Source organism: Simochromis diagramma, unplaced genomic scaffold (genome assembly GCF_900408965.1).
Source record: "Simochromis diagramma unplaced genomic scaffold, fSimDia1.1 OVJJ01000463.1, whole genome shotgun sequence".
Taxonomy (NCBI): Eukaryota; Metazoa; Chordata; class Actinopteri; order Cichliformes; family Cichlidae; genus Simochromis; species Simochromis diagramma.
Genome location: NW_024386941.1, coordinates 1,780,738 through 1,792,970, shown reverse-complemented (window position 1 = coordinate 1,792,970; position 12,233 = coordinate 1,780,738). Strand labels below are relative to the sequence as shown.

Below are 12,233 nucleotides of genomic sequence, written 5' to 3'. Positions count from 1 at the left end.
CATTTATTGAAGAAGGACCACCAAAATCTTTGTTCTATTTGGTGTACATATTAAGAGTTGCTGGACTAACAGTTGGTTTGATTTGCTTCAGAGAATCCTCAAAGTCTTTCATTTTAATGTTGCGCACCTCAGCAGCAGCTATAATACGGACTTGTTCTGGTCCTGTTGTGTGGTGTTAGTTCGCAGGCATTACACACTGTTGGGATTCAGAGATTCTTTTAAGTTTCAGCTTTGCAACCACACTCCCCCCGGAACCCAAAGACTTTGGTTTCCCGGACGGTGCCCGGCGGGTTATGGGAATAACGCCGCCGGATCGCTAGTTGGCATCGTTTATGGTCGGAACTACGACGGTATCTGATCGTCTTCGAACCTCCGACTTTCGCTCTTGATTAATGAAAACATTCTTGGCAAATGCTTTCGCTTTCGTCCGTCTTGCGCCGGTCCAAGAATTTCACCTCTAGCGGCACAATATGAATGCCCCCGGCCGTCCCTCTTAATCATGGCCCCAGTTCAGAGAGAAAACCCACAAAATAGAACCGGAGTCCTATTCCATTATTCCTAGCTGCGGTATTCAGGCGACCGGGCCTGCTTTGAACACTCTAATTTTTTCAAAGTAAACGCTTCGGACCCCGCGGGACACTCAGCTAAGAGCATCGAGGGGGCGCCGAGAGGCAGGGGCTGGGACAGACGGTAGCTCGCCTCGCGGCGGACCGTAAGCTCGATCCCGAGATCCAACTACGAGCTTTTTCGCCAGAGAGAAAAGAAAGGAAAAAGAGACTTTTAAAAAGCCTCACACAGCCAGCCTGCAGGCGCCTGGCACTTTAAATTATTTCAGACAGTTTCCTACGTCACAACCTCAGTTCAGTTCAAGGCGGATATGCACACTGCCGCTCATCTTTCAGATGCCAACAAGAATAACAACAAAAACACAGCTTTTCACGCACCACGGCGGGCCCAAAAATGCACAGGTAATAGCTCACAGTATTTTATTATCAGACTTCTCACTTTTAATAATCAGCTCACTTCACTACAAAACCTCAAGCTCACGGCTTGGCCTGAGTTTCTCTTCAATCATATATCAACACCTCGGACCTTCTTGTCCGGTATTTATTCTCAACACATGTCACAATTCCTCGGAGCTTCTGTCCGGTATTTACTCTTAAAACATGTATTTATTAAGTGTCTCTCAAGATGATCCTCTGCGATCACCAGGGCTATATCTGAGGCCACAAAGTCTCAGCGGGGCCCCACCCCTAGTTTAATACCCAGGAAACGTCTTTCCCGGGGGTGGAATCCTTCGGTTCCGTGACTTTAGAGACTTCTGAATCTCTTTATTCCTTACACACAAATCAGTCTCTCTTCTCTATTTCTTTACCAGCGACGTGGGATTAAATAAGCTTATGCTTCTTCCTGCTCCTTTTTGAACATGAACGTTATTTGGAGTTGTGGTTGCTCATTTTCCTTTTGTTTTGCTTTGTTCATTTGTCTCTTTTAATTCTATTTTGTTGTACTTTTTCAACATGTTCGAAATAAAGATTCAATCAATCAATCAACGAATGCATTTATTGAAGAAGGACCACCAAAATCTTTGTTCTATTTGGTGTACATATTAAGAGTTGCTGGACTAACAGTTGGTTTGATTTGCTTCAGAGAATCCTCAAAGTCTTTCATCTTAATGTTGCGCACCTCAGCAGCAGCTATAATACGGACTTGTTCTGGTCCTGTTGTGTGGTGTTAGTTCGCAGGCATTACACACTGTTGGGATTCAGAGATTCTTTTAAGTTTCAGCTTTGCAACCACACTCCCCCCGGAACCCAAAGACTTTGGTTTCCCGGACGGTGCCCGGCGGGTTATGGGAATAACGCCGCCGGATCGCTAGTTGGCATCGTTTATGGTCGGAACTACGACGGTATCTGATCGTCTTCGAACCTCCGACTTTCGCTCTTGATTAATGAAAACATTCTTGGCAAATGCTTTCGCTTTCGTCCGTCTTGCGCCGGTCCAAGAATTTCACCTCTAGCGGCACAATATGAATGCCCCCGGCCGTCCCTCTTAATCATGGCCCCAGTTCAGAGAGAAAACCCACAAAATAGAACCGGAGTCCTATTCCATTATTCCTAGCTGCGGTATTCAGGCGACCGGGCCTGCTTTGAACACTCTAATTTTTTCAAAGTAAACGCTTCGGACCCCGCGGGACACTCAGCTAAGAGCATCGAGGGGGCGCCGAGAGGCAGGGGCTGGGACAGACGGTAGCTCGCCTCGCGGCGGACCGTCAGCTCGATCCCGAGATCCAACTACGAGCTTTTTCACCAGAGAGAAAAGAAAGGAAAAAGAGACTTTTAAAAAGCCTCACACAGCCAGCCTGCAGGCGCCTGGCACTTTAAATTATTTCAGACAGTTTCCTACGTCACAACCTCAGTTCAGTTCAAGGCGGATATGCACACTGCCGCTCGTCTTTCAGACGCCAACAAGAATAACAACAAAAACACAGCTTTTCACGGACCACGGCGGGCCCAAAAATGCACACTCTTGCAACTGCAAAGAGTGCTCGTACGAGCTTCTCGCCTTCTCCCACATATTTGGAGGTCAAACTAGCAGCACTGATGTTGAAGAATGTTGCATTAGACTCTGCAGCAACTGCTTTGGCGAGCATGGTCTTCCCATTTCCTGGTGGGCCAAATAAAAGCAAGCCACGTGCAGGAGCTCTCAGACCAGTAAATAGATCAGGTCTTAAGGCAGGAAGGATGACAATTTCTTGAAGTGCTTGCTTTGCCAGATCCTGCCCTGCGATGTCATCAAATGACACAGTCGCTCCACTGTATACAATTTCATTCTTAATTAAGCTGGCCAGTTTACTGTCCACATTCTTTGTCATATCCCTCTTCGGGGGCTGTTTCACAGCTGCCGGTCTTCCATTCTGAGTTTTTCCCACCCGAGCGGTTTTCTTTGCATCAGTCATTCTTAATGGAGGTCTTACAGAAGTGGAGGGTCTGATGGTGGTGGAAACACCTGCGGGTTGACTTTTAGGAACTGACTTTGGCTGTGAAGGAGCATGATGTGATGTCCCTTGGGGGTCATTTCTCCTTTTAGAGGCTAGTGTCGTCTCTAAAAGGGTAAGCTTGTCTTTTGCCATGGTGAGTTTGGTGACCATTTTATCCTGAAGTCTCTTTGCTCGGTCATACTGCTCTCCAGCTTGCCCAGTGAGCTCTATTGCAATACCCCTTTCAAGCTCAGAAATCCCTTTCTTGTACCACTGCACAGCCTCCTTCTTCTCACCTGTGTCGTCCTCGTCGATCTTCAGTGCCTTGAATATATACTCAAGCGCCTGCTTGTGGATGTTTTTTATAATTTCAGCGCTGTCTTTGGCTTACTTGCGTTTGTTTTGGTCGACATTTCTCTTGCGCGACTTCCCCCCTGTTCTCAGTCATAACACGGTAAACTAGTCATAAACGAAAACGTTTAGGCTATATATCGCATTTAAAGGTCTTTCTTTGGGACAACATCACAGAACACAGAAACATCACAGGGCTTTGGAGCGTGATGTTACAGGAGGCGGGCCACGGCCCCCGCCGCCATCACAGTAGGCCACACAAAGGATACAGCTTCAGCTATGGTACGTGTTGTGTAGTCGGTTGCAACGTTAGATCTCACGATCGTGAAGGCAAGAAACTGGATTAATCTTTTAATCGTTTTCCATCCTGGCGGCAACGTGAGGGATCCCATGTATCCCATATCACCAAACAAAGACGCCAGGCATGGATTGCAGACGAGCGGATATCGAGTTCCGTGCAATCCCCAGCTTTTTGTTGGTTTGCTCGCGGCATTTTCTCTCCGGTGAGTTCTAAATTAATTCATATCACTATCCGATTGTTCAGTCTGATGTCACTAGCCGTGTCTGGGCCTAAACTCTGCTGCAGGTCCATATATCAAATGATCACTGTGGCATTACTGAGAGTTAAAACACTGTCTTAAGTCTTTCATCTTTAATAAAATGATCAGCGTTCTGCTCTACCAGGTGTAACAACTGAGTTTAACATCCAGGCATCCATGAAAATGGAATTTATGACATTTAACGGAGTTAGAAGTTAGCAGCAAGTTAGCTCGCTAGCTTCTATCTAAATACAATATAGCATGTCCTGACTGCGGGGTTTTGGAAACAAATTAAAACGTACAGCTTTCTTATCACTTCCAACATAAATGAAGACAGAAAACTAAACAGCAGTGATGTTTGTAGGGTTACTGAAGTTGGGCTAGCTGGTATATAATGATGTGCTACGTGACCGCTAGCGACACAACTATGTTAGCATAATATAAACACGCTAACTTTTTTTCCACTCGATAAAAGTTAACGTGAGTGTTCTCGGTGGTCAGGAACAAATGGAATCGCATGGCAGGATGCTGTAAAAGGACCAAACTAAAAGGCTTTTAGTGGGTTTTTTCATAGATAACGAGATAAAACATGCTAATGTGTGATGCTGCAGAACCACGTCATGTCGACTGAGTAGCTTTTGATTTGGCATTATTGCAGGCAACCCAGCATATGAAATGGATGTAACAAATCCAGACTGGGCACCAACACTGCACACGGGGCACGACGACAAACCTGTGTCAGACTCGGACCGGCACGCAAGGCGTATGCAACGGAAGCGAAAAAGAGCACCCATTGCAGGTAAACACCCCCCCTCTGAAAACATACTAAATTGCTCTTATGGTACACTAATCTACGGAGCCCCGCAGGGAACATGGGAGAAAAAAAAATTAAGACGGACTTTTGCGAGATCTCGCAAAACAAACTCGGGATCTCGCAAAACTTTTAGCCTCATTCTTCGGACGCCGGCTCGAAGCCAACCGGGAAGTCGAGGCACGATGTGCCGGGAAAGCGGTGTTCCACCCGGCTGTAGTAGGTCTCGACCTCCCGTTAGCTTCGAGCTAACGGGAAGAATGCGGCTAAAACTTACAAAAGACCATCTATACACAGTTGTTATCACCAGCTTTGATTCCTATCCCCAGGGCTAGTTTAATCGCCAGGGTTCAGTTCACCAAGACTATTAACAGACCAGATCTCCACATTGAAGCACGAGCAGGCTTCAGTTCAGCTGACTGAGCCAACAGGCCCTTTCAGAAGCGACTGGAGTAGAAGGCTATAACAACCCACAACAGAAAACATAATGTCAAGTTCAAACTTACATGAAATACACTGCACTAAAATTAGGTGTTAAAACATTTATACACAGTGTTAACTGTATATGCTTTGGAGTATAACCAACATTTACCTTTACATAATATTCATAACCCAGAAATAAAATAAACAGAGCAGAGCACAGAGGTTCGTTTTGCGTCCCTGTACCGTATGTCTGTCTTCACTGATCCACAAAGTGCCCTTTAGTTATTTTCCTTGACTATATGGTTTAAAAACATCAAAATAGACTAAACAACTAGTCTAAAACTAAGAGACACAGGATAAAGTTGGTGTGAAGGTTTCAGTCTGTGAATGAATCTAAGCACCATCACCTTAACTTTAAATTCATGTCTGTTACCCTCTTTGTGACTGAACTCTGACCGTGAGCACCACAGCCACTGCGCACCAATCACACGCACTTTAAATCCATCACAGTAAACCAGTTAGTTTACCTCAGTTTGTTTTGCAGCACATTTCACAACATGCAAAAGCATAATGTGCCATGTACAGACTCAAAATCTGATTTAAAAACATGAGGACTGACCTGTAAGCTTTACATTTACAGTTTATCACATACCACTGAGCAGTTCTTACCTGTAATTCTAAGCCCTCTTCTTCCTTTTCTGGTTTAAAACATCAAATTAGACTAAACAACTAGTCTAAAACCAAGAGACACTTAAATATTAAGTTAAACCTCTGGGGTCTCCGGACGCGCCGGCGCGTCAAAATCACATGACCAATTTAAGACGACACAGCTACAAGATGCAGCGATTCAGAGGCTGTATCCCAATTCAGGGTCTGCAGCCTTAAAGGCCGCATTTTAAGGCCGATTACGTCACAGCGACGCGACAAAGGCCTAAAAATAAATGTTTGTTTCAGTTCTATGAAGCTTTGAGTATTTTGGATTAGTAGCACTGCTGTGTTTGTTGCATCATATTGCTGTAATTGTTTATATGCTTTATATATTCTGAGGTAAGTTGATCTATAGTGTTACATCATATTCTATAAGGATGTTATGTGTTTGTGTACTTTCTGCCCAGTTTGACCCATTTAGCAGAAGTCAGCTTGGTTCCACTTGCCTCTTACCTGTGATTTCAGTGGAAATGTCAAATTCAGGATCTGACACACACTGATTCATGTCCTACACAGTTCTTGCAAGTTCATAGAAATTTCTGTTCAATTAGAACCAAATATTTGAGTTGATGGTTGAAATTGTTGTTTTGTTGTTGTTTTAATATTGGTCTAGCTGCACGCAGCACGCAATTGAACCACATATTTTAGAAGCCAAAGGTTCAAAATAGTTGGGAGCACCTTCACTTAATTATAACAGTGGCTCTGTTAGGAAAACAGTTCTGTATACCGATACTAAATTGCGTTAAAAAGGGCGACTTGTGGTATTCTCACACTAGACACTAGATAGCTGCTACTACAGTCACACACATATACTGTTGCCTCAGTAGTCAGAGTGGCACAAAGAAAAAGTTTGTGAAATCTTTAGAGTTGGCAAAACTTCTGTTTTACTTATTTAAAATAATAGTGCAATATATACATGCAGTAATTACTCTGCAGTAATTACATCGTTTAAGAAGATGAGCATGTGTTGAATGCGTGCTCATCCATATAAATAAAGGCATACAAAGTCAGCTTACAAAAAAGTTGTGCTCAAGAAATATTGATGGGTATGAATAATGCCCAACAATAACCTTTTTACAGATGGAAGAAATTCAGGACGACTGCTCTCCTGAATAGTAGATGTCCTACAAAGATCATCGCTATGAAACCTACAAAACGTGGTACAATCTTTGCTCATATGTTCATTATAAGAAAAACCCTGAATAAGAAGGGGAAACTGCTGCTCTCTACATAAATATCCATATGCAGTGTAGAACGCTAGGTCTGAAGAAGAAACATTGAAACTTAATTTCAGCAGTCACCGCATGATGTCAGGAACATCATGGAGGGGCAAGGCCATCATTTCACCAATCAAAGGTAAGCAGAGGTTCGGTGATACACTGACACAAAACAGACACAAATAACTAAAAAAAAAAATTCTTATTTTCCAAATTCGGGTTTTGAAATGACCAAATGCAACATTAATGTATTTAAAAAATAAAATGTTATGACACAAAAACATTTGTCAGATGGGTGACTAACATTTACAGCCACAGTGTGTCCATTTACTGTGGATGTTCCCTAAGAGGACCATCGTCATCAGAGGCATGGTTCCCTATGGAGCACACAAGTGTGTGATTTTAAGACTACTTGCCGAAATCTCTAGTGCAGTACTAAAGTGCTAACATGAATGTTTAACGCTCATTGATGTGTGTTTCAGATTAAGGATCAAGTTTTTGGTGAGCAGATCTCGAGATGTCGCTTTCCACATCCATCCGAGATTCAGGGAAGGAATTGTTGTAAGAAACAGTATGATTGGAGGAAACTGGGGCCAGGAGGAGAGAGAAATGAGCATGAATCCATTTATGGAGGGCCAGTACTTTGATGTAAGTAACATCAGTCACGCAGTCGTAATATCAAGTCCTTATGATGAATTTTAGAAGCAAATTTTAATGTGATTTTGGCAAATTCTAGATAACTTTGTGTGTCAGCATTCAAAAGTTTTCTCTCTGTCCCTCAGATGTCAATCCGTTGTGGGAACCAGAGGTTTAAGGTGTTTGTGAACGGGCAGCACCTGTTTGACTTTTTCCATCGCTGGCAGTCCTTCAATGAGATTGACATGCTGGAGATAGAAGGCGATGTGCAGATCTCCTACATCCACTTCTGATACCACCCATTAAAGAAATAAATAATTTTGTGCATCTTTCAAAAAATGTTATTTTTTTAAATAACATATTTCAAAAAAATATCTCATCCACAGAGTTGCTTATCTCAGTTTCTTACCTGCTTTGAGATCAGATATCTCAATAAGATCAAATGTCACCTCAGTATCTGCTGTATTGTTTATACCAGTTAACTGAATTAATAAATCATGAATCATTCATGAATTAACTGATTTATTTCTTATGCAAAATAGTGTATATACTGTATAAAAATTTGTTTACAATTCATTACAGTGTCAATATAAGGCAGTTATAGTACAATTTTCTCCCAATTCAAAAAAACACAACAGGAAAAATCGCAGTCGACACACACATGCACTGTAATGCAAAATACTGGCTCTGTGAAGGCACTTGGTAAAATCATGAAATTTAAGGCTTTGAATGTAAGATGGAGTTTCAGTTTTTGCTGGAATACAGTTGGAAGCTCATTTTTGGACCAAAATACTCCAAAGACACAGATATAAAACAGGAGACATATGTGCATTCAAAGTGGTATAGCATCTGAACATGGAAATTTAAACCAGTACCTCAGCCTCAGCACCACTGTTTGTGGTTCAGAAACAATGTGGTACTCCCACTGAGTCTACAGTACCAAAGCTATTACAAGAAATGTACACTTTTAACAAGAAATTTCCATAATGCTACTAGTATAACATACTATTTTATATACAAGTACCTTTGATGTATACAACTAAGAAACACAGCGCCTCACTGACATTTTTCTCATCCTGAAATGTGTGCCAGATTATTGTCAAGGCCATTCCAATGACAAAATTATAAACTAATGCAAATACATAAAAAATAAGTGCATAATGCTGTGTCTTTCTCTTGGATTCTGCTATGTACAGCGCCAAACAAGTGGCAGGATGATGTCACATGACGAGGTTAGTGATGTTTTCCAGTCTCCCAGACTCTTCCCATCAACAGAAAATACTGCAAATGTGTCATGTTCTCTCAGGTTTGTTTTCTGCTACTAAGAATAGGAAATAACTGAAATACAACAAAAAACCCCAAACAAAAAGGATACACACATTATAAACACACACAGATACAAAAACATTAGTGCAAGTTGTAGAAATACAAAAATCAGCATTTTAAAAAAAGTGTAATAACACTGTGCTTGACATAAAAAAGTAAAGGTAAAGAGTTTATCCCATCAATTGTCATGGATAATGGATTCGTTTCCTACATCCATCCACCTGTACCTTGAATCATCTCTGTCCTCCTGATTTGACTAGTACGTCTGTCCCTCTAGAAAATCCTCAGATTCCTGAGTTATAGCAAAGATATATACATACGTGAATCAGGACATGCACATGTAACAACTGTCAGTGAGGAAAGACTTGCTTTGTTCACACTATGAATCGCTCAGTGTACTTGATGCACAACCAACAGTAAAAACCCTGGGGAAGATACAAGACTTTGTTACAGCGGCACACCGGGCTCCGATGCAAATCCTGTATTATTACTATGTTTTTTAATGAAGTACCTTTACTTTTATTTGCAATTTATTTTTAATTTTTTTTAAAGATGTATATTGGGAATAAATCCTTAGATGGAGTGCAGCCAACACTGTGCAACTGTTGGTTGCACTCCATGGTGGAGGTTGAGCATCATGCACAACCTCCTCCATGAAGTTCATATTTTGACACTTTTGACAATTTGTAAGATAATGAAAAATAGGGTCCAGTTAAGGGAATCAAGCAAGGCATTCTGAACCTCTTCATAAACTTTCTTACTGTAGGTATTAACATAACCTTAAAAACAACAAGTTTTCTGATCAGATAATTCACCTTGTGTAAAACAGGCTCTGCTGCTTCTTTGTTCCAAGAATGAGTGGACTTTCTGCTTAAAAAAATGTTTCCTTGGGTGTGACAGGTCCTCTATACAAGTGCTGACTCACTGTAAAGTTCAAGCTTTTGGGTTTAGTCTGGCAGTGTCTGAGCTGGTTTTACCAAGAGGTTTATTTATTTTGTTTTTTTTTAGCTTAATTACTCTTTTGCATTCAGGTAGTTAAACAGAAATGGTATGTTACAGCTAAAGCAAAAGGGAATTCATTTCACTGATTCTGCTGCAGTGTGTGTGGCATTGTAACATGTAATGTACACCTCTTCACCCTCTTATTGGTAAGGGTGTACCCAGCTGCTACAGCAAATGAAATTTTACACTCACTTGGCTCTGGATAGTGTAATAAAACTTCATAAGACAAGGTTGGCTTATAAGGCGTTTTTTCAACCCGTCATCTTATAAGAAAGGGGTTGAAAATAAAATATCAGTCCTTCACGTCCTTGGAATGAATTTGGCTGCTTGTTTATGAGTACGTCTGTGCAAACTATATATAGAGAGCCACATAAGGTTTCTTCTTGCTGTTAGAAGGAATCAGCGACGGGCTGGATTATGTTCTTTGTACTTGTACTGGGATAGCACACTTTGGCAGTGACCAGACTTGTCATTTTTAGGCAGTGAGTCTGTCACTGCCAGGGCATTTTCTTGGATCCATTCCTGTCCTCGAGCAGCTCAACAGTTGGAGTGCGATTGGGAGTGGAGTGGCATGATGACTGTAGAGGCAATGTGGCTGTGGAGGATGATACTGGCATGTCCAGGCTCTCCATGGAGTCAGAAAGGGTTCGGTTGGTTTCGTGCTGTGGACAGAGGACATAACGGTTGGGGTGGTGGACCTCCACTGTGGTCACAGACTCCAGGCCTTTCAAGCAGAGAGGGGATGAGCGTCCAGTGGGGTCACGACCACCAACGGCTCCGAGCTCCATGGAGGACTCGTCCATGTTCACGTATAGAATCTCATCTGGATCTTGTGGGTCTGGCAGATCCTCAAGGGCTTTTTCGAGCTCACAGCGCAGTGACTCGAATGATGGACGATCTTTTGGGCTCAGCAGCCAGCAGGAGAACATCAGGGAATAGCTGGAGGAGACAAAAGAATGTTAGTGGAGAATGTACTGTTAGCATGATAACAGTGAACAGTGACATTTAATATCCCATGGTGACCAAATGTTTTTATAGAAATAAACAGTTCTGCATTTCTATGTAATTTATTTTCCTGGACAATACTTTTAAATATCGGATAATTTCTAATAATAAGCTCTATATTTCCCACTTGATCTTAAAAGGTCCGTTTGGCTCATGTTAAATTTTGGTTTATATTTTAATACATTCCGTGTTTAAAATCCTCTTTTTTCCTCACTTCAGTTTTCTGTGCAATTATGTATAATGTCAGTGTGACTGCTGTAAAAGCAGAAAGACTGGAGAAGTCTTTAAGCGTGTAGCCTTGGTTGAGTTATGGAAACAGGGTACTTCTATTGGAGATTATGTATCGGAATTTCTGGAGCGGGACCACGCCTCCAAACACGCTCCTTCCGGTTGTCATCTATATAGGTTCCCCCAGTTCTGCAAGCTGTTCATTCTCGTTCACGTGCCCCACCCTCCCTCCCTCCTTGTTCTCAATTCTTTAACTTCTTCATTTCTATTTAGTGCATGGGGATCTGCCAGGCCCCTTCGAGGCCTTCCCCAAACCGCAGCTCAATTCATGTCAAAACATTCACTTTTACCTACTAAAACGCTCTCAAACCTAAAATGAGGACGTGGGCCCAGCTAGTGAAATGATAAGGGAAAAGATTTCATTATCAGCAAAGTGTTTTTTATCAAGGATACTCACATGCTGTCCAGACAGTCTGGAGGCTGCTTGAGACGGTTTCCTTGTCTCAAATAATCATAAATCTCACTATTTTCGACCCCAGGGTATGGCGTCTGACCCCGAGTGGCGATTTCCCACATGGTGACTCCAAATGACCACTAAGAGGGAGCAAGAGAAAGATGGAGAGGCATACAGGGAAATAAAGAGAGAGAGGGCGAGGAAGGGTTTAGCATGAATTCCTGTAGACTTTACACACCTTGTCACACATTAGTGAAACATGAGTCTACACTGGTCAAACACTGGCTATGGAAAAATATCACAGTCATGTTTGTCTTGGATTTTTGGACATCCTGCTTTATGAACAAGCACTAAAGAATGCAGATCATTTTAAGTGCTGCACTGTATAAACACAACTGCACATGTGCATGGACACTTAGGCCCTTAAAAATACTGTATATGTCATTAGCTTACCAGCTGCTAAAGTTGATATCACTCACAGATGTTGGTCAGGACATATTTATGCATATTTATACTGACATTTACAGATATTTTGGTAAATAATTTTGTCTTC

At 42.0% G+C, this 12,233-nt stretch overlaps 2 protein-coding genes and 2 long non-coding RNA genes across 6 annotated transcripts in view; 2 read left to right on the top strand and 2 right to left on the bottom strand.

Annotated features, from left to right (window-relative positions):
- Positions 1-1,899: 1,899 nt before the first annotated feature.
- Positions 1,900-6,921, bottom strand: LOC120737182. The gene is made up of 2 exons (XR_005696696.1): positions 6,891-6,921; positions 1,900-2,301 (listed from the first exon to the last, which is right to left on the bottom strand). It is a non-coding gene; the product is annotated as an uncharacterized LOC120737182 (long non-coding RNA).
- LOC120737183 lies at positions 3,361-5,669 on the top strand. Its single transcript, XR_005696697.1, has 2 exons — positions 3,361-3,834; positions 4,529-5,669. It is a non-coding gene; the product is annotated as an uncharacterized LOC120737183 (long non-coding RNA).
- On the top strand, positions 6,199-8,037 carry LOC120737179 (galectin-4-like). Its single transcript, XM_040037739.1, has 3 exons — positions 6,199-7,421; positions 7,512-7,677; positions 7,812-8,037. Exons 1-3 carry the CDS (start codon positions 7,366-7,368, stop codon positions 7,956-7,958), a joined length of 369 nt encoding a protein of 122 aa, XP_039893673.1. The 5' UTR covers positions 6,199-7,365; the 3' UTR covers positions 7,959-8,037.
- Positions 8,038-8,170: 133 nt separating this feature from the next.
- Positions 8,171-12,233, bottom strand: part of LOC120737165 (tyrosine-protein kinase receptor UFO) — a 31,877-nt gene continuing 27,814 nt past the window's right edge. For all 3 annotated transcript variants that reach the window (XM_040037715.1, XM_040037714.1, XM_040037716.1), the window contains 2 exons: positions 11,684-11,820; positions 8,171-10,932 (listed from right to left, as the gene is read on the bottom strand). In XM_040037715.1, the coding sequence (XP_039893649.1) occupies positions 10,485-10,932; positions 11,684-11,820 (585 nt within the window). In that variant the 3' untranslated portion in view covers positions 8,171-10,484. The remainder of the gene's footprint in view (positions 10,933-11,683; positions 11,821-12,233) is intronic.